Below are 26944 nucleotides of genomic sequence, written 5' to 3'. Positions count from 1 at the left end.
CCCTTCCAAATCTGATACCATGGTTTTAAGAGCGAGAACTGAGAACCGAATCATCCTCTATATTCAATGCCAGTGCGTTTGGAAATATGGTACTTGAATGACTGGTCAGTGGTAGGGTCACCCAGTACACCAGAAATGTGACATTCTAACCTGTAATGTAGTGAACTGGCCACAAATCTATTGGCAATTATTGCCGACCACCCACTGGTTAGCCCTGACCACTAATCAGATAGATATCGGCCATTTATCAATACCGCTCTTAACGCCCTGAAGGTTGCTGACTGGTGCTGGTCAATGAGAGAATGGATGATGAAGAGACTTCCTGTTACACAACCCTCCTAAACGTAGTATAATGATCCAAGAAGAGTGATATGAGTAGTGTTATCAGGTGAAAGACAGGCTCAATTCTTAAAGATGGTCTTCAGGCTCTATTTTAAAGACAATATTTTGATTTAAAGACCGTCTTAAAAATAGAGCCTGCCCACGACCTGGTTGTAAGCAGAATATTCACAGGTATCTCGTTATTTTTCACTGTTTTGTCACGATGTGCATGTTCGGTAAATGAACTTAGGCCTGAATACATGGTGTGAAAAGTGACATCGTGAATCATTATGCAGCCCACTCTATTAAAATTTGACAACGTGAACTCTATGTAAACCTGGCCTCAGGCCGCGGTTAGATAGAGTTCACGTTTTTATATGTAACGTGTCAATATTCACTTTTATGCGTGACATCAAGAACGAACAAAGCATTTCCAAGGAGCAGGCTATACATACGCTTAACGATGTCACCTTTCAACCTCATGTCGTGTGTTCGAGTCAGTATGTTAACTCGTGACAAGTGAAACATGAGAACGTGACAACATGAATCCTGATTTGATATAACTCCGACCTTGACATTCCTGCTGGGGTCATCCCTATGTTCCCCGGTACCTATATTCCCCAGTACCCATTCCCCAATAGGTGGAATAGGTGGAATTTCCTCGGTACCTATGTTCCTCAAGACCCTTTTCCCGGTACCTATATTCCCCGGTACCTTTGTTCCCCCATATAATTATAAGAGAGGGTCCAGTGTACCAATTTAAGTTATGAAAGAATAAAACTATACTTTGACGAGCAGGGTTCTCCAATACTGCTCCCCGCATGGTTTCCCTCAATGCAGCTCGATCGACCATCATGGGCAAGTTCCTCATGGAAAAGTACCCGAATGTTTGGATCTTCCAGGTCTTCATTGACTCTAGCATTCCTTTCTCCAGCACCGCTAGTGAATAGTTTCATTGGCGTATCGATGTTGGTGGTACGTGTATATGTATATTATATTTTTTCCACCGATGGCCCAATATCTCCCACAACGCGTGTTCGTGTACCTTGGCTATCTCCAGCAACCAATACTAAATGACGGGTAGAGCAGCTGCTCATACTGGGACAACGATAGAAATCTGGCAATACGAGACATCACAGGAGGCCAGAGGTCGGCCGTGAGGAGACCACCTCCCGCGAGTAGAGAATGGCCGCACATCAAATTAAGATCATGTGCACGCCACTGCTAGTGGTGTGACGATTTGTAAAAAAAAGTACAATGCGTGTATTTCATAAACCTTCCATCAATCATCTTGAAACCCGCTGAGGTATTTTGTTCAAATCGCGACGATCAGGTCACCTCGCCTGGGTAATCGTTCAGGTTGCTTTACCAAATCATCACAAGGTATTTCAAAATATATTCGACGATTTTGAAGTCTGATAATTATGTGAATAATCAAAAAATGTATAATACGCGGTATAACCAAAATTACGATGACAACAATTATGTACCTAGTTCCAGGATCTTGTGTACATATGGCCGATGTACAGTAACATGAGTAATGGAACACTGTCTGGCTAGCAAGCAATCAAGCATCGACCTGGTTGCAAGCCATCGAACCTCGACACTAGGTTGTTTAATTTCCACATATCAGCAATGTTGCACAGAAATATATTAAGCGCGACCATTATTGCAGTGGTCCGGGTTGAAATTTCACAGCAACAACCACGATGTTCTTCAGATGAACATAAACGTGGTTGACCTCTAAATATGACGTCATCATGTAGTCTCAATGCTCAAGGCGTTTCACGTTATTACCCTAGATTCTGAAACAAAAGTGCAACTACCTGTGGAGTATGATCTGTGAAAGCTGCATGTACTGAGCGCCAAGGACGGCCTCATCGAATAGCATTCCGCGATAATGAGGTCACTGCAGCTGCTGCCCTCTATTTCCCCATCGCTGAATTACAGGCAATGTCGGACAAACATGCGGTTTCGCATGGCTTTCTAACTAGGGCTGTTAGATTCAATCTGGCACATGTCCGAGTGTTGGAAATACTACATAATTGTTCTGAATATTTCTCTCTCTGACTCTATGGTATCAATCATGCTAAAAACAATGCAGGGTCAAAGATAATTGACTTTGAAATAAGCTTAAATGCGTAGAAATAAGTGTCGATGTCCGACTGTCACGTGACTAAAACGTCATCAATATCTTATTCAAATGACCTTGTGAGCTATAAATAGTAACGTCGCGGAATGCTATTGACTGAATGGACAGAATGAACGGATTATGATGGAACGTGAGAGCATAATTAGTTCACTTATAGCAAAGAGCCTCTGACAACTTTATCAAACGCGCTTTGACAGAACGTTTTTACAGTTTCGGCAGGCCTATAGCTTGTTAAGTGTATTTTTAGCATAGTGGGTATAACGATTGTCCTGGAATTTAATTACATGAATTGGCGGTTTGTATCGGCGATTTTGAATCCCGAGTCGGTATTGAAAAAATAAGGTGTTACACTAGCATACACAGCACGATCATATGACTCTTATGTATTTCTCAAGGACATCTCCGGGGGTTCTTTTGCAGCTTTTTCAAGCAAAGCATCCATAATTAATAATAATAATAATTTGTTATATAAAAAGTGGTTTTGAATGAAAATCATTTGCAAAGCACTGTAAAATTTAAAAAACAACACATAGTAAAAGAGAAAATTGTACATAGCGATTAAAACATTCATAGAGATTAAAACATTTAGGTGCTGGTGTCGAAGTTTTCAATAAAAAGGTGAGTTTTAAGATGTTTTTTTGAAGGCGCTGGTGCCAATGGGATCACGCATCCAGGCCGGAAGTGAGTTGCACAGCCTGGATGCCAAGTTCCCCAGGCAACGGTCTCCGAAGACGCCCCTTGTCCTTGGTATGGAAAGGAGCCATTGGTCCTCGGAAGACCGAAGCCTGCGGTCCGGAGCACGAAGACTGAGGAACTCCTTGAGGTACTCCGGGCTTTGGTCATTATGTAAGACTTGATGCGTCAGCAGTAGCACTTTATACTGGATACGTGATCTCACCGGCAGCCAGTGCAGCGCCTTAAGTACAGGAGTGATGTGTTCCCTCTTTTTGGTCTTACTTAGAAGCCTAGCAGCTGCATTCTGAACTTTTTATAGTCTTGAAAGTTCACACTCCGGTAGTCCTAATAGTAAGCTGTTTTGAAAATCTAATCTTGATGTTACAAGGGCATTAATTACACGGGGACAAGTTTTATTGTCAAGGTGTATACGGATCTTTGAGATTTTGTGAATTTGAAAATAAGCACCCTTGACCACCTTTGACACTTGTTTAGACATTTCCATATTTTCATCGAAAACTGCTCCCAGGTTCCTGACTAGGGCAGAAGCCTGGATAGCGGATGGTCCAATGTTAATGACCGGCAGTGGCTTGAGCTTTGACAGTTTACGTTTTGAAGCAACGATGAGAAATTCTGTCTTCTCATAATTGCCCTTGAGGTGGTTTAGGCCAAGCCACTTGCGTACATCACTTACACACGCCTCAGCCCTGGCAACAGCATCCTGGAGACCATGTTCTGAAACATGGAAGCTGTCGTACATCCATGGAATATTCTTCACATAGGACCAAGGGAGCATAGACCCCTCTTTATTTTGGAGTAACATACGATTTGGGTACCATAGCTAGGCACTCGAAAATGATTGTGATTTCTTGTCCCTACATTGTGGAAGACCTCACGGCTTCTGTAGTGACTATTCCAGTTGAACTCAAATTGCGTTTATGATAACAAACTGTGCGTTTGTAATAGTAAGTTTTTGTTACAAATTGGTCTTGCTGGTTGGGGATTTCCTTGTAATAAAAGGCAAGGAAGAATATAGCCAATATCATGTTATTTCCTGCTAGGCATCATTCAGGCGTTTTAGATATTGTATTGCTGAGACAGGCGGCATGTTCCAGGAGATCTATACGCAGTTGCCCTGAGAAACAATCTAAACACAAGTCATGTCCTATATTTAAAAATGGAGGAAAAAAAGTGTACATGTACATCATTCTGGGAATGCATTTTTGGTAATACCAGAATTCTTAAAGGGTCATTTAAAAGCTCCACACATGTACGGATAAGCTATAGGTTATCACATGATAAGCTATAGCATCATGCCACTGGTACATTTGGCCATTAATGTTTATCCCTTGTGTCACAGAGAACAGAGCTACATGGATGTTATCGGTTCAAGTTATGTTTTCAAAGCGAATTCATTAGACACCAGTAAACATTCGGGTATTGGAAAACTATGGATTACAAAACTAAAGATTCGACTGGGAAAGTCTGGACTGACAGCCATCACTCTCCACCGCCTGGAATTAATGAACCGGTGCCTTGTCCCAGCTCATTTCCCAATACCCCATCAGTTCTCAAATTTGATGAAACAGGAGCATCAATGGATCCGAGAAAGTGGCAGAATCCCCTCCAAAGGGGACCCAAATTTCTTCAAGAATTTTTACTTGGAGTGGTAAGAAACTAAAAGGTTGGTGAAATAGGGATTTGGATGTGGCTTAGCCAACATGTTTATCTTGCTGGCAGTAATGCTGTGTGAGGGCCAAAGTTGATCATGCGTATAGGCTAGCATCATGTGCACATGCAGTGACAATGTTGTACAATACATGAATCTGAGTGTATTGTGTACATACATATGGTGTACATCATGTAAGTGGATTGTCATTTATCGCATGGTCATGTCCTGCTTGCTAGGGTAGCTGAAATGATGGGTTACTATGATCGGCCTAGGGCGCCTACCAATCAGCTTGAAATCTTGCAAAAATAAACATGTCAAACTCTGTGCAATATGATTAAGTGCATTTCCTAACACAGACTACAGTCGCAGGCCCCTGAAGCCACGGGGTATCATTATTTAGCCCACTAATCCCACTAATTAGGCGTCAGGGGCCTGCGTTTCTAAGATAGGCCAACTACCAACATTAGCACATGTTCTCAGTTCCCAATTCCGACTCGGATATCATAATGTTGACAACAAACAGGCGGTCAGTCCAAACTTTTCCAGTCCAATCAATAATTTTGTAATACATAGTTTTGTAGTGCATAGTTTTCCAATACTCTAAATATTAGTATGTAAGAAGCCTATTGAATAGATATATGCTTGCGTTATAAATTTTTATTTTTTCATCTACATAAAAACATACGCAGCTTTCTCTATTATACATATAGCAAGATACGTATACCCGATGCATTTAAAGATTTATGCTTGTACTTTATTGCCCACTTCACGTATATAGCTGTCCCAAATTTAAGCTTATAAGAACCACTCTGCTGTCTTCACTAACAGACAGGATCCTTGGGCTGGACAAAGAGAAACAGGTCTTCTATATCCTTAATTCTAGTGGTGAAACATTAACCCAAGCAGCCAACTTTATTTATGAAGCCTCTACATAGCTTTCCACCAAAACTAAAATTTAAACTTAATAGATGTTGTCACTACTTTTCCGCATCGTGCCTGCTTCCATTCCACTGTTTCATCTTTTGTAATATACATATTTTATAACGCATTTATTTTGCTGTTATATGATTTCTCTGTAGACTCTAACGTTTTTGTTTTTTGTTTTTGTTTTTGTTTTTTTTTAATTTTTATTTGTAGATACGTCACCTCCGCACGCTGATGGTCAGGGTACATTTCCTAAGACAGACCCCTGCCTGTTTTACTTTCCTCTGCTTCTTCTCTCTATCCAGTTTATTGTATTTTCTAAACCTATATGAATGTAGTAATCATCTGGCTCAATAAACTGCTGTGAATTGAACTGAATTGAATTGAATTGAGTTGTGTTTATTTAACAATCATGAATATACATGTAGATTGTTCGCACAGTCATATGCCTGGGCGTGCTGAATCGGATTTCAATACGCTTTAAGAGCCGTACTCGTTAGTTCGGATTCAATTCGCATTAAGGTGGCTCTAGTGTGAACACCTGACTCGAATCAAGGCGTTGATGCGCATTCAATTCGGTTTAAAACGCTAGTTTGAACACGGCAATAGACTATTGAGATGTCTGCTGAAAAAAGGCAACTGGTAGTCCGTCAAGGATTTGTTGATGACAGAGTCGCCGTGCTGGACATCGCCTCGAACGTGTACAATGGCTTGGATTATCTCCCAGTGTTGTACAAGACACTTTGTGAAGATCCACAAGTGATGAACTTTATCTTGGAGGTCGACGGAAAGGTGGTAAGCATGCAAGCTAAGTTGAATCGAAGTGTAGATAGCAACCTTTGTTAAAAAAATCATATTTTTACACGTTTATTTAAGAAAACCAAAGAAGAAGAGGGAGGAAGTGCGAAGCGCAGAGTTCTTTAGTCAGTACGAACAGCAGAATTAATAGCTGACCTCGTCATCGGAATCTTTTCCCCTGGGTCTCTACAAAATGATCTAACTCACAAAGAATCCGGAAAATGTCTCGCATCGCAGAACCGAGCCTACTTGATGGCTCAGCCGTAGATATACTCGGATCCGGGCTGGCTTGTGAGACCTTGAGATACTCACAACTGCAACGGCAATGGAAGACGCTGAGTTGTTATACAGTAGTTCCTCGCATAGCTCGCCGTTTGACCCAGGTCTGATTAATAAAAAATTCTCAAATTTTTTACTCTAACAATAGTAGGTTCGAGTTGGGGCATTGATTACCCTTCGACTGGGATTATAGACGTGATTTGATCATAATTGATCTAACTATTCCCGCACAATAGTAGCAGGATAATGATGACTTAATAGTATCGATAATTTAATGAGACTGGTGTTAAACGTTGTCCGATCAGAATTTGATAACTTGTTTCATGTGAAGTATGGCTGAATGTGTAATTATCGCTCATGTGCTCAGTTATTGCTGTTCCTGAGCAGTTTTACATGTACAGTCCTTCCAGAAAGAAATGTCCACAGGTTTCTTTTAATAACCCCGAGATAGAATAAGATTATTGACTGCGATTTTCAGCAGAGAATGGTATATCTAGTCGGTCATGTATCTGTTGCATTTGGATCCAGCCAATCCTGTCTCTTCATTATGTAACAGACAATTTTAGAAATGTCCAAAAAGTAACTTTTTTATTTTATTTCATTTTCGTTCTTTTTCACAATGTATGGGTGAACTTTTTTTGCTTTCATTACTGGAAAATTCCTGTTAAATTCTTGAATTTTGAAGATTAGTTTTAGCTCGCTACAGGTGATTGTTTGTTCAGACAGCTGGTGACCTTTGAGAACACCCCTCATAATCAGCAATGCAGTCAGTCAGGGTATTTATGGCCAACTCAGCTCATACATGAAGGATTGGGGATCGTTATCAAAGGTTATTGAAGATATTAAAAAAATGACAAAAAAGTCCTAAGCAAAAATTTGCATTTGTCATGACAATCGAACACACTCTATGGAATTGCGAGTGCCAAACATTATGGTCATAAAGCACAGTTCATGGGCTCATTTGAATTTTTGAAAAGGCACATGAAATAAAATAAGTGATTTTTAGACCTTTTTCGAAATGTTTGTTACATAATGAATGGATGGAAATTAGGAGCATCCAAATACAACAGATATATGACCAACTAAATATACCATACACTGCTGAAAACCGCATTCAAATATCTTACTTTATCTCTGTGATATTTTTCTTAAACGGTGGACATTTACTCTCTGGAAGGACTGTACATGTATGGCCATGAATTCCTGATATCATCCTCATTCGCTCACCAGTCCCGAAAGGCTCGTCGAAGAATTCAATATATCCGCGCGTACGCTGTAGGTGTCTGGGCATGGGTGTGACCTTAAAGGTGGGCCTGGATGTCGTCATCCATATACCGAATCTTCTGGGCAACCGAATAAGCATTCAGATGTCGTCTAGGTGGCCTCTCCATCGGCGGATCAATACCGTCACCATCCACACCATTATCATCTTCGCGGTCTTCGTCACCATCAGTTTCCTCAACAGTTGCGATAGCCAAGCGCGGTGGCCAGCAACAGTGGCTCAAAACCAAGAAACCAAAGACAAGAAATTTCCAACGAGTCATTTTGACCGATGGAACAAGTGACAAACATGTGGACTTAGTTCAAGTCATTGGCCTAGAGATCGTTACACCACTATTCGGAGTAACTCCTACGGTACCTCTAAAATAAGGTTACGTCTTCAACCGCAAGTGCGTCTGAGGTGAATCCCAATCTCTTAATTGCTATTGTTAGGGTATAAATCCACATCTTGGTTAGACTCTTTTTAAATCAGAATTTGGCCAGGATTGGCGGCGAGGTATCATGGTGGTGAAAGATCAGTTTCTCCACAATGATTCAAGGCATACATTGTTTCAAGATCTCTTATAGTCATAGCCATAGACAATTTTGAAAAATGGAGTTCACTACGACACGTCGAAAGCTACTCATTTCAGCTCCAAAGGGGCACTTTCACTGGGGCAATTTGACTGGGGGTGGGGGGGGGGGCAAATGTACGGGGGTTATTTTACTGGGGGCAATGGTCGTTGGGCAATTGACTGGGGGAGGGATATCAGCATCATGAAAGCTTTTAAATGCCAACTAGGTGCCACCTGGGAAATTGATCACACCGAAGATGGTGGGGAAAGTCCCCAAATCGAACTTCGAGAGGTCGTGATTATGATCAGCTTGTCTTGGGAGAGGATCGAAAATGTCTCCGCCATCAGCGAAGCCAGCCAGCAAATGCACGAGCAGCGAAGTTCTTCAGGCCGTATACGGCGGTTGTTGTCATCGCCATATATGCGTACACAACACATTTGACATCAGATAATCTGACACTTGCATGTTCCATGATAGCCATTTTCCCGGTTCAATCACAGATACTTCCCGAGATAGTTCCAACAAAAGTTAATCAATTTAAGGCATTGTTGTGATGTTGGATACCCTTAATAACATCCTAAAGTAATACAGATGTTGCAATGCTACGATTTGAGGCTTAATAATACATTTATATATTGATGTTTATCTTGGAACGGAATTCTGCGGAATTCCGCGCTTTCTACCCGCCGTTTCTAAGGGCAGCTTTGATTTTACATGAAATATGTTTCAACATTGCTCGCAAACGCCAGATAACCTCCAGGACTGACATAACTGGGTATCCCGTAACGCGCAGGTCGGTTAATAGGTCGGGTCATCAATGCCTATTGTTGGAGTAAAATAGACATCATCGCTATTGTTAGAGTAAAGATTTACAACTTCCCTTGACTAAAACATTTTTCAAATCAGGCCTTGGTCAGACGGCGAGCTATGCGAGGAACTACTGTATAGCAGGTGACGCAAAGTCCGAACTCCGATGCGCTGACGCGGCGTGAATAGTCTTAATTGCGCCCGGGGTTGGGCACATAACGTACTATATATCATTCATTGGTCTGATATTAGGCAATAAGTCGTCGACCTAATCAGTTGAACTTTAGGCAGCAAAAGGCACCAAATACTGTTAATTTTGTGTTAAAGTATCTATCAAATAAATCAATAAGACCGAATTAGAATGTCAATGCAGTTCAATATTTCTGCCCATGGACTCAAGGTATAGCCCAAGCATTTTAACTATCCTCGAAAAACGAGAGTCAGTCGTATCCTTCTGCCCTCGCACAGTTACTATCGGTCGTTAGTGCCGAGTGTTGGCCTGGGGTTATGGCTGATTTCAACTTGCCCGCCCCCCGGGTAATTTGCTAGTGGTAATAAATAAAAAAAGGGATAAATGCAATGTAGGCTTATCCTTCACATTAAACATGTTAAGGGATCATTGGCGTTATTAAAGACAATATTACCAAGCTGTCGGCTGCACAGTCACCTTCTTTTCCACATAAGTTGTTTCTATCATCAAATTGCAAAAAAAATGGGAAAAAATCTAAATCTGACTGAATTATCGCGCTTTTCTGATGTTGACTCCAATTTGACCCGAGCTAGCTCTCAACGCATCGACTCTTTCCCCGTGGAACGATGACCAGTGAGGCGTTTCCTGAACTTGACGTCATGTTTATGGCCAGTCAAAGCGGAAATAATCCAACCGTGAGAAAAAACTCGCAACATTCAAAAATTAAATTCAGCATTTCGAAAATTACATCAAAAATTTCAAAACTACCTGCAACCCGTGAAAAATACGTAGTAACATTCATTTTATATTAACCTTTTTTCCTTTTAACATTTTTTCGTTCAACATTCACGTGACCAAGCTACAGTCTCGTGACCTCATAACTGATGACGTACGGGTGAGTTACGCGAGGAGGTATACCTTTGCGCTTGCGCCAACTTATTTTTTGTAGAATGGAACACGTGTATTTTTTACAGTAGAACTTTGAGAATACTGGTACTGCCGTCCTGCCAAGTCCGACAGTTGTGCTAGTATGTAGCGAGCTTTATTAGTGCGTTGAATAAAATAATTCTTGGTATGAAAAGTTTTATTATGGCATTATAAGTACAACCGATCAAGAATTTACAATTTTTTAAGTGATATGAACTCATACTTTTCTTTACGGCCCATCTGGAATTTCCTTACGAGTTATCTTGACGACATCAACAACATGAACATCAGCATTGTTGTCGTTGTCGTTAATAGTAAGGTGAAGGAAAACTCTTTGGACGACTCCAACAGCTCTGACACGTCATCATGAGGTTGTTATGAGGCCACGTGACTACAGCTTGGTCACGTGAATGTTAAACGAAAAAAAATGGGCAAATAAATGTTGGACGAAAAAAATGTTGAACGAAAAAAATGTTGGACAAAAAAATGTTTGACAAAAAAACTGTTGGACGAAAAGAAATGCTGAACGAAAAAAAATGTTTCTCGAAAAAAGGTTGAACATAAAAAAAATTTTGCCATGTATTTTTCACGGGTGGCATTTAGTTATTAATATTGTTAATTTCATTTTCGAAATGTTGCATATAATTTTTGAAATGTTGCATGCACTTTTTGAATGTTGCGAGTATTTTCCCACGTGTTGGACTATTTCCGCTTTGGCTTGCCATACATTGTGCTGATATCGGTTTTTATCAACGTCACGCTGATGGCGCTTGATTACCCCGCAACATCGACGATAAATGGAAATGACGTTGCGTCTTGATAGCGGGGTGACGTGAACTCGGATATCGGCGTGCACCCACGTGGCGGGAAAGGTCTTTCACGCCAGGACTTGGGCGTACTGAAAATAACGAATAACGCTTGTTTCTGCTATCTAAGAGCTGAAACAAAATTGGAAAAGCATCAAACACGTTTAGAAAAACAGTTTACTGATGAACCAGAAGAAGAACAAACATACTGCAATAAAAAGCTGACTATCACTTTAATACTTAGAAGATTAGTACTTTCTACGAACCCAAGCGGTTTCGGTTGCGACATCAAAATTACAGACTGCTGCTTCAAAGACTAGGCCTGAAACAAGGCTACGCTACAGCAAACAATGTGTGTCAGAATACGGGTGATTTGTTATTGAAGAAAACAGTGCGAGAGGCTGACACGGTTCTCCTGCTTGCACGACTTGGTTTTCTCCGTGCACAGCATGTAAGTGGTATTACCTTTCTCTATTTCTTAGGTTGCATATTGTGAACTTGGAAGAAAAACTAAGTTTAGTTTGGCACAGTAACAGACTCACGGCTGAGGATAGGAAGCAGGTAGCATCTACAATAGTAAGTAAGCCTCATTGACTAGTATCAAAATAACCTCCTTGGTGCGTACATGATCACGACAAGAAGAGTTTTAAACGACCCCGCATCGAAAACCGTTGCCTGGGCCTTTAAAAGGGGACTAAAGGCAGGAGCAGAATGGGTAATTTGGCCATCTTCAGGTGGCTTACATACACAGTAAATGCACTGGGTAATGTCAGATTCAGCACTTAATATAATCCTCGTACAAGCGAGAATCATTTTGACGTACTGTGAGATGTGAGAGACCCCTATTGGCGGCTAGCCTAGCTGCTGCCTATATTGTCCCTTTAAGTATTGAAGGTAAAGTCAGTGTCCGTTATGTCCTCATCAGGACACTCTGTCCTCGGACGATAGATAGGGGTATTATACATTCTGTCACCTGCTATTTGCCTATTCTCTTCTATTTTTAGTTACTTTACCACTTCACTCTATTCAATCCCGAAGACGTGTCAAGGGCCGAGTGCGGTTTCAAAAATAACGTCAACCTGATCGAACATATCAACAGCGTACCCTTCAGTGAAATGAAGACATTCTTAGAGATGGCGGACTTCAGACGTCAGTTTCCATCCAACAGGATCTGCCTCACACGGCGGTGCTACAAGCTGGATGTAATTTCGAATTTTAGTCCTTCCTATTGCTTCCCAGAGCGCTTCCTAATATCCAAATATAATAGTGGGAAAATTAACGGTGTGAGTTTTTACAATTGGATGGTTGATGATGAGCAAAATTGGGAATGTCACGAAATTAACATTTACTGCGAAACGAAAGAGGCTGCTTTGGTCCACTTTGCGAGAAACCTCCAAGATCTGTTGGAGAACATCAAGCATAAACAGGTGCACACCCTAGTGACATATCCTGACTTTATCGGTTGTGCGGATTTCAACGAAACATTCAACCAGAAATTTGGCCTGTCCAGCAAATGGTCTGGTGGAAAAGTCCCCAGCTTTTTTTCGCTAAGATACTCGCAGCTTCATGAGCAATTTCTATCCAGAGATGTTTTCCATTGATTTGGGTCTTGGTCGGTCTATGAGTTATTATCAATGGATTGTTTGAGGTTTCGGGTGAACGCGAAAGAAGTGACAGCTCACATGTTATGTCAGTATACAGTGCATATATATAGGTTATTGTATCTCCTTTCATCTCTGTACTTTTATTTATGGTTGTTTATATAGTTACATCTCACACTGTACGTTGCTTATCTTGCTTATTTACCTCTGTAATAACCATATGGAATTAATACAGAATAAATTGAAATTGAAATTGAAAGTGTTAGCTTTGGTGTAGAGATCGTGTCAACGCTCTCACTGTCGTTGTTCGAGGCCCGCACCTTTAGTTATCATAATATCTCTAGGACGGCAAACAATCAAACTGCGACCACCTTAGTAAATATTACAACTCAGGCGCAAAGCGCCATCCTCGATCCCCCCCCCCCCCCCCCCGGGCCTGACCATGCAGCGTCGCACGCCACAAGGCGGCTGTTACGAGGAACCTGTCAGCACATGACTCGCCAAACTTTAGGGGAGCGGAAACAACTTCAACGTGGTCGTTCTGCCCTATGGCTGGGTCCATCAGTATGTTATATTAGACTTTATAATTGCTGGCTGCTGTTCGTCACGGTACCGAAGATCTCAACAGCCATATTCTGCAGACTTGTGTTATACTGAACTTCGTGATCGAAGTTTCATTTACCGCAAACCCGTGCCCATTCACTTCCCTCTCGGATGGGCGTGTGGTACCCTAGTTTCCCCAGGCATGTGGGAGACATTAAACCGTCGGGGGCACTTGTATCCGACTCGCGTATCCAACGCAGAATGATCGCGGGGTTCTAACTGAATTTCAATTTCAAAACAGTTGAGCGTTGAACTCGAGATTTTGGTACGATCGACCTATAGACATATTGACACTTGCGATTTTGCCCGGAGAAATTACTGATCAGCATTGTTATAGTTCTTTGCTGTTTTTTAGTGGATTTCTTGATCAGTAGTAAATTTACTTTACTCTACAAAAAAAAACAAATCTAACTTCAACAATGTATGCGTTTGCTGTTCATAAAATATAATTGTTTTTATACCATTGTTATATTTATTGCGTGTGAGTTACTTGCCTCACTAAGAGAGACAACAAATAAATGACCGCGGAAAATATGGACGGACGGTTGAGAAAAACATCTAAATGGTAGCACTTTGGTGCAAGTTAAGTTTTCAAAGCGAATTCATTAGACACCAGTAAACATTCGGGTATTGGAAAACTATGGATTACAAAGCTAAAGATTCGACTGGGAAAGTCTGGACTGACAGCCATCACTCTCCACCGCCTGGAATTAATGAACCGGTGCCTTGTCCCAGCTCATTTCCCAATACCCCATCAGTTATCAAATTTGATGAAACAGGAGCATCAATGGATCCGAGAAAGTGGCAGAATCCCCTCCAAAGGGGACCCAAATTTCTTCAAGAATTTTACTTGGAGTGGCAAGAAACTAAAAGGTTTGTGAAATAGGGATTTGGATGTGGCTTAGCCAACATGTTTATCTTGCTGACCGTGATGCTGTGTGAGGGCCAAAGTTGACCATGCGTATAGGCTAGCAGCATGTGCACATGCAGTGACAATGTTGTACAATACATTAATCTGAGTGTATTGTGTACATATGGTGTACATCATGTAAGTGGATTGTCATTTATCTCATGGTCATGTCCTGCTTGCTAGGGTAGCTGAAATGCTGGGTTATATATGATCGGCCTGGGGCGCCTACCAATCAGCTTGAAATCTTGCAAAAATAAACATGTCAAACTCTGTGCAATATGATTAAGTGCATTTCCTAACACAGACTACAGTCGCATACCCCTGAAGCCACGGGGTATCATTATTTAGCCCACTAATCCCACTAATTTGGCGTCAGGGGCCTGCGTTTCTAAGATAGGCCAACTACCAACATTAGCACATGTTCTCAGTTCCCAATTCCGACTCGGATATTATAATGTTGACAACAAACAGGCGGTCAGTCCAAACTTTCCCAGTCCAATCAATAATTTTGTAATACATAGTTTTGTAGTGCATAGTTTTCCAATATTTAAATATTCGTATGTAAGAAGCCTATTGAATAGATATATGTTTGCGTTATATATTTTTGTTTTCTTCATCAGATGAAAAAAACAAAAATATAGAGAATAGAGAAAGCTGCGTAGTCTGACAGACTACATAAAAACATACGCAGCCTATATACCAGGTGCATTTAAAGATTTATGCGTGTACTTTATTGCCCACTTCAGGTATATGTTTATTCAACAAACATGAATGTAGATTGTTCGCACAGTCATATGCCTGCATCGCTAAGCATTCAGAAATAATCAACATTCTGTGAACCGGCTCCGTTTATCATAGACTAAACGAGATGTCTGCTGAAAAAAGGCAACTGGTAGTCCGTCAAGGATTTGTTGATGACAGAGTCGCCGTGCTGGACATCGCCTCGAACGTGTACTATGGCTTGGATTATCTCCCAGTGTTGTACAAGACACATTGTGAAGATCCACAAGTGATGAACTTCATCTTGGAGGTCGACGGAAAGGTGGTAAGCATGCAAGCTAAGTTGAATCAAGGTGTAGATAGCAACCCTTGTTAAAAAAATCAGATTTTTAAACGTTTATTTAAGAAAACCAAAGAAGAAGAGAGAGGAATGCGAAACGCAGAGTTCTTTAGTCAGTACGCACAGCAGAATTAACCGCTGACCTCGTCATCGGAATCTTTTCCCCTGGGTCTCTACAAAATGATATAATTCACAAAGAATCCGGAAAATGTCTCGCATCGCAGAACCGGGCCTACTTGATGGCTCAGCCGTAGATATACTCGGATCCGCGCTGGCTTGTGAGACCTTGAGATACCCACAACTGCAAGGGCAATGAAAGACGCTGAGTTGTTACACAGTAGTTCCTCGCATAGCTCGCCGTTTGACCAAGGTCTGATAAGTAACAAGAAAAGTGTTTAAAAAACACAGGCCGTGATGAGGACGTGTATCGTTACTGGGATAAAGGTTATTCAGGACTGGGAATAAAGCAACGTCATGTCATTGCAATTAGTAAGGGTCATCCATTTGATAATGGTCAAATATTGGTCCTTGGTAATTAGTTGAAGAGTGATTCCGGCTTGGCAGTTAGGTCTGCAGACAATTCAATAATTATCATTGTCATTTTGGCGATGGAAGATATCGTGTAGCGCCAAATGAAAGCGTTACAAATTGACAGTCCTTTCGGTCCTCAGTTCCTATTCTTTTGGGACCTGTAGTAACCAACAGATAATCTCTACAGCGCTTATGTCAATAACAGTACTTGTGCGCATGCGTAATAAAGCATTTGTCTCTCATCACAGAATCCCGTGTTCCCGTGTTGTATTATTGGCGACGAGGAGTAAAAACATCGAAAATAAGCATGAAAGCCAGCAAGAAATTATAATCAAACTAGGTACGATGGTAAATTAGTATCTATAGAACATATCTGGCGAGAGACCACTGCATGGCATCGGTTCTATTCCGATAAAAAGCAGCTTGGAAGCAGGCCATCCCAGTCGACCGAGCATTCGGATCATGGGAAAGAAGCCACGCCGCCCGCACTCTTGAGGCCACGTGATCAAATTCGCGGGAAAGCATGCCGAGCGACGACGAAGAGGAACCTGTGGTAGAGACCAGATATGTCCAGACGGGCATACTGCTGCATATTGAACTGTTCATTATACCAGATAACCTGCTCAATGTTGGCAATGACTGTACATGTATGGCCATGAATTCCAGATATCATCCTCATTCGCTAACCAGGCCCGAAAGGCTCGTCGAAGAATTCAATATATACGCGCGTAAACTGTAGGTGTCTGGGCATGGGTGTAACCTTAAAGGTGGGCCTGGATGTCGTCATCCATATACCGAATCTTCTGGGCAACCGAATACGCATTCAGGTGTCGTCTAGGTGGCCTCTCCATCGGCGGATCAATACCGTCACCATCCACACCATTATCATCTTCGCGGTCTTCGTCACCATCAGTATCCTCCTCAGTTGCGATAGCCAAGCGCGGTGGCCAGCAACAGTGGCTCAAAACCAAGAAATCAAAGACAAGAAATTTCCAACGAGTCATTTTGACCGATGGAACAAGTGACAAACATGTGGACTTAGTTCAAGTCATAGGCCTAGAGATCGTTACACCACTATTCGGAGTAACTCCTACGGGTACCTCTAAAATAAGGTCACGTCTTCAACCGCAAGTGCGTCTGGGGTGAATCCCAATCTCTTAATTGCTATTGTTAGGGTATAAATCCACATCTTGGTTAGACTTTTTTAAACCAGAATTTGGCCAGGATTGGCGGCGAGGTATCATGGTGGTGAAAGATCAGTTTCTCCACAATGATTCAAGGCATACATTGTTTCAAGATCTCTTGTAGTCATAGCCATAGACAACTGTGAAAAATGGAGTTCACTACGTCACGTCGAAAGCTTCTCTTTAGCTGGGTTTGGAGGGAGGGAAGGGAGTCTTGGTAGTGCAAAAGGAGGAGAAAACACCTTTGTAAAAAAATATTTCAGTTCCAAAGGGGCACTTTCACTGGGGCAATTTGACTGGGGGGGGGGGGGGGGGGCAAATGTACAGGGGGTTATTTTACTGGGGGCAATTGTCGTTGGGTAATTGACCGGGGGGGGGGGGGGATATTAGCATCATGAAAGCTTTTAAATGCCAACTAGGTGCCACCTGGAAAATTGATCACACCGAGGATGGTGGGGAAAGTCCCCAAATCGAACTTCCAGAGGTCGTGAATATGATCAGCTTGTCTTGGGAGAGGATCGAAAATGTCTCCGCCATTAGCGAAGCCAGCCAGCAAACGCACGACCAGCGAAGTTCTTCAGGCCGTATACGGCGGTTGTTGTCATCGCCATATATGCGTACACAACACATTTGACATCAGATAATCTGACACTTGCCTTTCCACATGTTCCATGATAGCCATTTTCCCGGTTCAATCACAGATACCTCCCGAGATAAATATAGTTCCCACAAAAGTTAATCAATTTAAGGCATTGTTGTGATGTTTGATACCCTAGGTAACATTTTAATCGTAATACAGATGTTGCAATGCTACGATTTCAGGTTTAAAGGCCATATATCAAGGTTTGAAAACATGCTTGATACTCATGAAATATGTTGAGGGTTAAAAAAACAAGATCCCAGACATTAAAAAAATTCTAATAATAAAGTCATTATTTAGTTATTTCAATTTTCAATTTTAAACTATTTGAATTTCCCACCACACACAACTTTAGATTAGTTCCACATGTGGCCGCTAGGGATTTTTTTGATGACGTAGATCAGGTCAGTCAGAACAAAGCAAGATGGCTTCCGCATACAGTTCAGAGAGTGAGAGCAGTGAATTTGAGGATGTTTTGGTCGATACAAAAGGATATTTAAACGTTGAGCCGTACATGTTCGAGCCATTGATATCACTAGATCATAATGAGAGTGATCATTCGGACGAAAGTGATTAGAATTTGTGGTTAATCAATTTGCATGGCAGACCTGCCGATATAGCAAAGAAGACATTGATAGACGGTTGCAGATGCATAACATGTATGATTTTGAACAGACTAATGTTGCACAATATTGTTTCGCCTCGTCAGTGTTGTATCGCCAGTTATGTCATGACGCTGAACTACTATTGAAAAGTGACGGTATTATGCACAATCATCTTAACGTGACGATATAATGCCGTGCAACGTTAGATAGGCCTAGACGCAAGGGCCCAACGCGCCGCGTAGCGGCAAAAAAGCGAAGCTGGCGAAACATTTATAACGGGTCACCGTCACTTATTATTGGACTTATAGCGCATTTACGGGGTTGCAACTATTTTGCTTTATAGTGTCACCAGGAAAGAAAAGCATGCGACCTAACGCCGATCTATTTGTATAAAGTGATAATTGGAAGGTATATAGTAGGAAATATCAATAAAATAATCATTCCATGTCGTCTTTTGAGGGCATTTTTGATTGTAAAAAATATATGTGTACGTCACCGTAGTCTCTGCAATGATAATTTTATCAGAGCAGTCTCGCGCAAGTAGAAGTTCTTTACCTATTAGTTCTTCACTTATTAGTCTCAACGTCTGGCGCAAAGCCAGACGTTTTCCACTACGATTTCACTACGATGTTTGACAAGAAGGAGCAGTGCGCGAGATATGCTAATGAGCAGACTTCCCTCGCTTGAGTTTCTGAAGAATGTTCCATATCGCGCTAAGCTCATCACTGCTGATTATGACAGGCGTACAACGGTAGGTATCTGCTCCCCAACTTCCACCCTAATACGGTACAATAAGTTACCATTTGATGGGAATGGGACAATGCCCTCACTGTGTATGGAGTCATAGGGATAAGAAGACATTATTCATTAGTGTTGGTACAAGTGATTTTGCCCAAAAAGCATGCGCATTCAAAAAACAAAATATGCAAGGTATCACGTACATGACCATGACGACGTGCAGAAAGTGCACTGGCCAGTGCATACCCTATGGCTATGTACTAGTAAACATGGTAAACATGGTAAACATGAACAACATCATTATTCATCGGCAGTTCATTTTACTCCGAGCTTTTCCTGAAACATATAGCCATGATGATTAGGCCTACCATGTACCATGACCAATAACAGCACCAGATCATGTAGATGTCAACAAGTTCACATGAACCGTATAATCCCGCATGGCGCATGTGGGGCATGCGTCTAAACCAAAGCCCCAAAATCACTTGTTTTGGTCTATTTCACTTGTGTTTCCCCCGTCTCCCAGTCCATAATACATTTACAGTTTACAATCCCCGATCATGGCCCAACAAAAGGTCATCGGTTGACTAAAGGAACACAACTGTTCAATGGATTTATAGTTGAATGCGATCAAACTACGTCTTTTCAATCGTGGATTGTAAATTTAACCCCATGGGCCTAGGGAAGGCCCTATAACAATACTTTCGACACAGTTATTATCTCCGCTGCCTCCACCATGTTACACACAGTGCTCACTGCTGATTCTAAAATGCGCCACCTAGTCAAAACAGGACATATGTTCTTCTAGGAATAGATCTCTTTCCAGTATTTCGTCATTCCACTATCGTCATCACCTCATCATACTTTCATTGACATTACAGGCACACATCCACAGAGCACTCTTCAAATCATCTAGTGGTTATCCAACTAGGATTATAAAGGTAATTTCTTAGCCCCGCACAGTGGGTTTCAGTCTTGATAAAGGGGCACTATTGCTAGCAGCTAGGTAGGCAAGATAAAATTAGCCGAAGTAGCCGATAGGGGTCTCTCACCCCTCAAAGTCGTCACAACTATTCAAGCTTGTACAAGGAATACATGCAGCGCTGACTCTAACAAGACCCAATGGGAATGTCGCACAGTCATCTGTCAAAAACAAGACCTATGTTGTAGTATGATCTCTTGCCAATATTTAATAATTGCACTATCGTCATCACCTCATCATACTTCATTGACATTACAGGCACACATTGACATAGACCACTGTTGCAATCAACAACACAGTCGCTATCCAAGTAGCATTATAGAGGTAATTATCATTATCATACCTCATTAGCATGTGAACCAATCGCGTCGCGTCCTTTGCGATCACGGCAAAGCCTCATGGAATAATGTCTTTCACCGTTGAATAATTTTTCATATTCCATGCCTACAACTTCAATTTCTTCATATTCCATGGCTAGAAGTTCAATACTAATATAATATCCAAGATAAAGTTACAAGAAGTAGTCAATAGGGGTCTCTCACCTCTCACTGTATGTCCACACTATTCACGCTTGTACGAGGAATACATTCAATGCTGAATCTAACAACACCCAGTGCCCTTACTCTGTATATTAGTCACTGGAAGATGGTCCATTTCACTCCTTGCTTCTACTTCACCTACAGTCTCATTGCAAACGCCTCAGTTCTATGATATCACATTCACTTTCAGCTGTCATGCAACGCAACAACTGTGCTATCTGCCATCGCACATCAACGAAGAAGTGCAGCCGCCCACATTCCACCTCACGTCTGTCCGACCAGCTGCAATCCTCGAGGACGCCCCACTGTACCACGATTTCACTACGATGTTTGACAAGAAGGAGCAGTGCGCGAGATAGGCTAATGAGCAGACTTCCCTCGCTTGAGTTTGGGAAGAATGTTCCATATCGCGCTAAGCTGACCACTGCTGACCATGACAGGCGTGCATTGGACTGGTACAGGTTGGAACTGAACATTGAATATGCTGGTGGTGACGCTTTCTGATGAGAAGTTGGTCGTGACTGATGCAGTATCCTTGGACTTGTCCACAGCATCGTTCAATCATTGCTCTCTGAGCTGCCTTGATTCTGTACTTACCCAAATACTAAGACCAAATGCCTCTTGACTGTGCTTTAAGAGAGACTGGCGCCATGCCTAGAGATATGACTGACCCCTATTGGCAAATTTGTATGACTTTATCTTGCCTACCTAGCTGCTGCCTATAGTCTCCCTTTAACTGCGGAACACTTCAAAGTCGATAAAATGCCATGTTCCACCTTTTAATGTGTTCAGACTGCCATTTTCAAAATAATCAAGTCAGGACACTGCCTTCTCGTCTCATAATAAATTTTGCTTTCCTCAATAATAACATTTCTTCTTCTTCAATGCTTTCATCATTCCAAACTTCTCCTCCTCTGACTTTTACAGGGGTACAGTCATGGCAATCAAAACCCAAATACTGAGACCAAATGCCTGTTGACTGTGCTTTAAGAGAGACTGGCGCCATGCCTAGTCTCTCTTAAAGCACAGTCAACAGACACCAACCCCCTCAGACTCAGAAACCACAAACGCCCAACCCTTCCTGCTACCTTAATACTTCTGGATGTCAGATGACAATAATCTGTCATTGACAGTGGCTGTCACTGACACTGACCTGTGTCGCTGTCACCTTGCTATGGCTGGAACACAAGAAGACACTATGCGGTATCACAGGCTCCAATAGGGCCTACACATTATGTATAACAACCGACCTCAGCAGCCTCGGGCATTAAATGCAATTGACATGGTTGGAACAGCTGTTTTTAACAAGTGGCATTTAATATTCAGTTGGATGCAGATATCCGGCTTCATGTGATAATCCGTATTGATAAAGTGATCACTGCAAAGTTTGGCCGAAGGCCCAGGCTTCCAACACTCCAAACGTTTGCACTTCCGAATCCACAGCTTCCTCCTCTCTCGTTCAACTGGCTTTGGAAATTCATGAAAATGGGTCCCATCCGTCATTCGATTGTTCTTTGTGCTATCATTGACACAATTCGGAGCCACACAATACACCATAGTGAATGAAACACATTACTTCCAGGTGTGCATAATTAATTAAGGCCCTCCTGCTTTTATGATTGCATGACATGTACAGATGACCTGATCTACATCACAACTTTTGCTGAACCCGCCGCCTGGCTCTAACAAGCCAGTTGCTAGCCTAATTAGGTAATCAAGTTGTCAAACACATAATTGGCTATATCTTCAAAATGGATGGAGCTAATTGCATTTGGTTTTCCTGTATTGTATAAAGTGTTAGGTACACTTTTGAAATCGTCTTACAGCAGAAAATGGCAAAAAACCTTGATATATGGCCTTTAATAATACATTTACATATTGATTTTTATCTTCGAACGGAATTCTGCGGAATTCCGCGCTTTCTACCCGCCGTTTCTAAGGGCAGCTTTGATTTTACATGAAATATGTTTCAACATTGCTCGCAAACGCCAGGTGACCTCCAGGATTGACATAACTGAGTATCCCGTACGCGCAGGTCTGTTAATAGTTCGGTTCATCAATGCCTATTGTTGGAGTAAAATAGACATCATCGCTATTGTTAGAGTAAAGATTTACAACTTTCCTTGACTAAAACATTTTTCAAATCAGGCCTTGGTCAGACGGCGAGCTATGCGAGGAACTACTGTATAGCAGGTGACGCAAAGTCCGAACTCCTTCACTGACGCGGCGTGAATAGTCTTAATTGCGCCCGGGGTTGGGCACATAACGTACTATATATCATTCATTGGTCTGATATTAGGCAATAAGTCGTCGACCTAATAAGTTGAACTCTAGGCAGCAAAAGGCACCAAATACTGTTAATTTTGTGTTAAAGTTTCTATCAAATAAATCAATAAGACTGAATTAGAATGTCAATGCAGTTCAATCTTTCTGCCCATGGACTCAAGGTATAGCCCACCCATTTTAACTATCCTCGAAAACGAGAGTCAGTCGTATCCTTCTGCCCTCGCACAGTTACTGTCGGTCGTTAGTGCCGAGTGTTGGCCTGGGGTTATGGCTGATTTCAACTTGCCCGCCTCCGGGTAATTTGCTAGTGGTAATAAATAAAAAAGGGATAAATGCAATGTAGGCTTATCCTTCACATTAAACATGTTAAAGGACCATTGGCGTTATTAAAGACAATATTACCAAGCTGTCGGCTGCACAGTCACCTCCTTTTCCACATAAGTTGTTTCTATCATCAAATTGCACAAAAAATGGAAAAAAATCTAAATCTGACTGAATTATCGCGCTTTTCTGATGTTGACTCCAATTTGACCCGAGCTAGCTCTCAACGCATCGACTCTTTCCACGTGGAACGATGACCAGTAAGGCGTTTCCTGAACTTGACGTCATATTTATGGCCAGTCAAAGCGGAAATAATCCAACCGTGGAAAAAACTCGCAACATTCAAAAATTAAATTCAACATTTCGAAAATTACATCAAAAATTTCAAAACTACCTGCAACCCGTGAAAAATACGTAGCAACATTTATTTTATATTAACTTTTTTTCGTTCAACATTTTTTCGTTCAACATTCACGTGACCAAGCTACAGTCTCGTGACCTCATAACTGATGACGTACGGGTGAGTTACGCGAGGAGGTATACCTTTGCGCTTGCGCCAACTTATTTTTTTCAGAATGGAACACGTGTATTTTTTACAGTAGAACTTTGAGAATACTGGTACTGCTGTCCTGGCAAGTCCGACAGTTGTGCTAGTATGTACTGAGCTTTATTAGTGCGTTGAATAAAATAATTATTGGTAAGAAAAGTTTTATTATGGCATAATAAGTACAACAGATCAAGAATTTACAATTTTCTAAGTGATTTGAACTCATACTTTTCTTTACGGCCCATCTGGAATTTCCTTACGAGTTTATCTTGACGACATCAACAACATGAACACCAGCGTTGTTGTTGTCGTTAATAGTAAGGTGAAGGTAAAATCTTAGGACGACTCCAACAGCTCTGACACGTCATCATGAGGTTGTTATGAGGCCACGTGACTATAGCTTGGTCACGTGAATGTTAAACGAAAAAAATTGGGCAAAAATGTTGGACGAAAAAAATGTTGAACGAAAAAAATGTTGGACAAACAAATGTTTGACAAAAAAAACTGTTGGACGAAAAAAAAAATCCCCCCAAAAAAATGTTTCTCGAAAAAAGGTTGAACATAAAAAATTTTTGCCATGTATTTTTCACGGGTGGCATTTAGTTATTAATATTGTTGATTTCATTTTCGAAATGTTGCATATAATATTTGAAATGTTGCATGCACTTTTTGAATGTTGCGAGTATTTTCCCACGGGTTGGATTATTTCCGCTTTGGCTTGCCATACATTGTGCTGATATCGGTTTTTATCAACGTCACGCTGATGGCGCTTGATTAGCCCGCAACATCGACGATAAATGGAAATGACGTTGCGTCTTGATAGCGGGGTGACGTGAACTCGGATATCGGCGTGCACCCACGTGGCGGGAAAGGTCTTTCATGCCAGGACTTGGGCGTACTGAAAATAACGAATAACGCTTGTTTCTGCTATCTAAGAGCTGAAAGAAAATTGGAAAAGCATCAAACACGTTTAGAAAAACAGTTTACTGATGAACCAGAAGAAGAACAAACATACTGCAAGCCGACTATCACTTTAATACTTAGAAGATTAGTACTTTGTACGAATCCAAGCGGTTACGGTTGCGACATCAAAACTAGAGACTGCTGCTTCAAAGACTAGGCCTGAAATAAGGCTACGCTACAGCAAACAATGTGTTTCAGAATACGGGTTATTTGTTATTGAAGAAAACAGTGCGAGAGGCTGATACGATTCTCCTGCTTGCACGACTTGGTTTTCTCCGTGCACAGCATGTAAGTGGTATTACCTTTCTCTATTTCTCAGGTTGCATATTGTGGTGCGGAGATAATCAACGAAGGAAGGGGGATGCTCTTTATGGGTGCAAGGACGCATGTTGATTATCGAGAGCAGGGTCTCCAGGCCTTTTTGAATAAAGAGATGATCAGGCAACTCAAAAGTCTCTATCCGAACTTGGAAGAAAAACTAAGTTTAATTTGGCACAGTAATAGACTCACGGCTGAGGATAGGAAGCAAGTAGCATCTACAATAGTAAGTAAGCCTCATTGACTAGTATCAAAATAACCTCCTTGGTGCGTACATGATCACGACAAGAAGAGTTTTAAACGACCCCGCATCGAAAACCGTTGCCTGGGCCTTTAAAAGGGGACTAAAGGCAGGAGCAGAATGGGTAATTTGGCCTTCTTCAGGTGGCTTATATACACAGTAAATGCACTGGGTAATGTCAGATTCAACACTAAATATAATCCTCGTACAAGCGAGAATCATTTCGACGTACTGTGAGATGTGAGAGACCCCTATTGGCGGCTAGCCTAGCTGCTGCCTATATTGTCCCTTTAAGTATTGAAGGTAAAGTCAGTGTCCGTTATGTCCTCATCAGGACACTCTGTCCTCGGACGATAGATAAGGGTATTATACATTCTGTCATCTGCTATTTGCCTATTCTCTTCTATTTTTAGTCAATTTACCACTTCACTCTATTCAATCCCGAAGACGTGTCAAGGGCCGAGTGCGGTTTCAAAAATAACGTCAACCTGATCGAACATATCAACAGCGTACCCTTCAGTGAAATGAAGACATTCTTAGAGATGGCGGACTTCAGACGTCAGTTTCCATCCAACTGGATCTGCATCACACGGCGGTGCTACAAGCTGGATGTAATTTCGAATTTTAGTCCTTCCTATTGCTTCCCAGAGCGCTTCCTAATATCCAAAGATAATTGTGGGGAAATTAACGGTGTGAGTTTTTACAATTGGATGGTTGATGATGACCAAAATTGGGAATGTCACGAAATTAACATTTACTGCGAAACGAAAGAGGCTGCTTTGGTCCACTTTGCGAGAAACCTCCAAGATCTGTTGGAGAACATCAAGCCTAAACAGGTGCACACCCTAGTGACATATCCTGACTTTATCGGTTGTGCGGATTTCAACGAAACATTAAACCAGAAATTTGGTCTATCCAGCAAATGGTCTGGTGGGAAAGTCCCCAGCTTTTTTTCGCTAAGATACTCGCAGCTTCATGAGCCATTTCTATCCAGAGATGTTTTCCATTGATTTGGGTCTTGGTCGGTCTATGAGTTATTAGCAATGGATTGTTTGAGGTTTCGGGTGAAAGCGAAAGAAGTGACAGCTCACATGTTATGTCCGTATACAGTGCATATATATAGGTTATGGTATCTCCTTTCATCTCTGTACTTTTATTTATGGTTATTTATATAGTTACATCTCACACTGTACGTTGCTTATCTTGCTTATTTACCTCTGTAATAACCATATGGAATTAATACAGAATAAATTGAAATTGAAATTGAAAGTGTTAGCTTTGGTGTAGAGATCGGGTCAACGCTCTCACTGTCGTTGTTCGTGGCCCGCATCTTTAGTTATCATAATATCTCTAGGACGGCAAACAATCAAACTGTGATTACCTCAGTAAATATTACAACTCAAGCGCAAAGCGCCATCCTTGATCACACACCCCTGGGCCTGACCATGCAGCGTCGCACGCCACAAGGCGGCTGTTACGAGGAACCTG

General features: G+C 41.6%; 1 protein-coding gene and 1 long non-coding RNA gene across 2 annotated transcripts; both read left to right on the top strand.

Annotated features, from left to right (window-relative positions):
* The first annotated feature begins 6249 nt into the window (after positions 1–6249).
* On the top strand, positions 6250–13208 carry LOC135491450 (uncharacterized). The gene is made up of 3 exons (XR_010447830.1): positions 6250–6539; positions 11870–11963; positions 12392–13208. It is a non-coding gene; the product is annotated as an uncharacterized LOC135491450 (long non-coding RNA).
* Positions 13209–15295: 2087 nt separating this feature from the next.
* On the top strand, positions 15296–26685 carry LOC135491370 (uncharacterized). The gene is made up of 3 exons (XM_064777190.1): positions 15296–15546; positions 25217–25441; positions 25870–26685. Exons 1-3 carry the CDS (start codon positions 15370–15372, stop codon positions 26464–26466), a joined length of 999 nt encoding a protein of 332 aa, XP_064633260.1. The 5' UTR covers positions 15296–15369; the 3' UTR covers positions 26467–26685.
* The last annotated feature ends 259 nt before the right edge of the window (positions 26686–26944 follow it).

Source organism: Lineus longissimus, chromosome 7, assembly GCF_910592395.1.
Source record: "Lineus longissimus chromosome 7, tnLinLong1.2, whole genome shotgun sequence".
NCBI classification, from domain to species: Eukaryota; Metazoa; Nemertea; class Pilidiophora; order Heteronemertea; family Lineidae; genus Lineus; species Lineus longissimus.
Note: the sequence above shows the minus strand (reverse complement) of the source record. Positions and strands in the feature narration are given on the sequence as shown.

What these genes read in the sequence shown, in the direction of transcription:
- LOC135491370 (XM_064777190.1), top strand. Translation starts at nt 15,370, where the DNA reads ATGTCTGCTGAAAAAAGGCAACTGGTAGTCCGTCAAGGATTTGTTGAT. An exon ending in TGGAGGTCGACGGAAAGGTG is followed by an intron (nt 15,547 to 25,216) that starts GTAAGCATGCAA and finishes TCTATTTCTCAG; the next exon opens with GTTGCATATTGTGGTGCGGA. An exon ending in AGCAAGTAGCATCTACAATA is followed by an intron (nt 25,442 to 25,869) that starts GTAAGTAAGCCT and finishes TTCTATTTTTAG; the next exon opens with TCAATTTACCACTTCACTCT.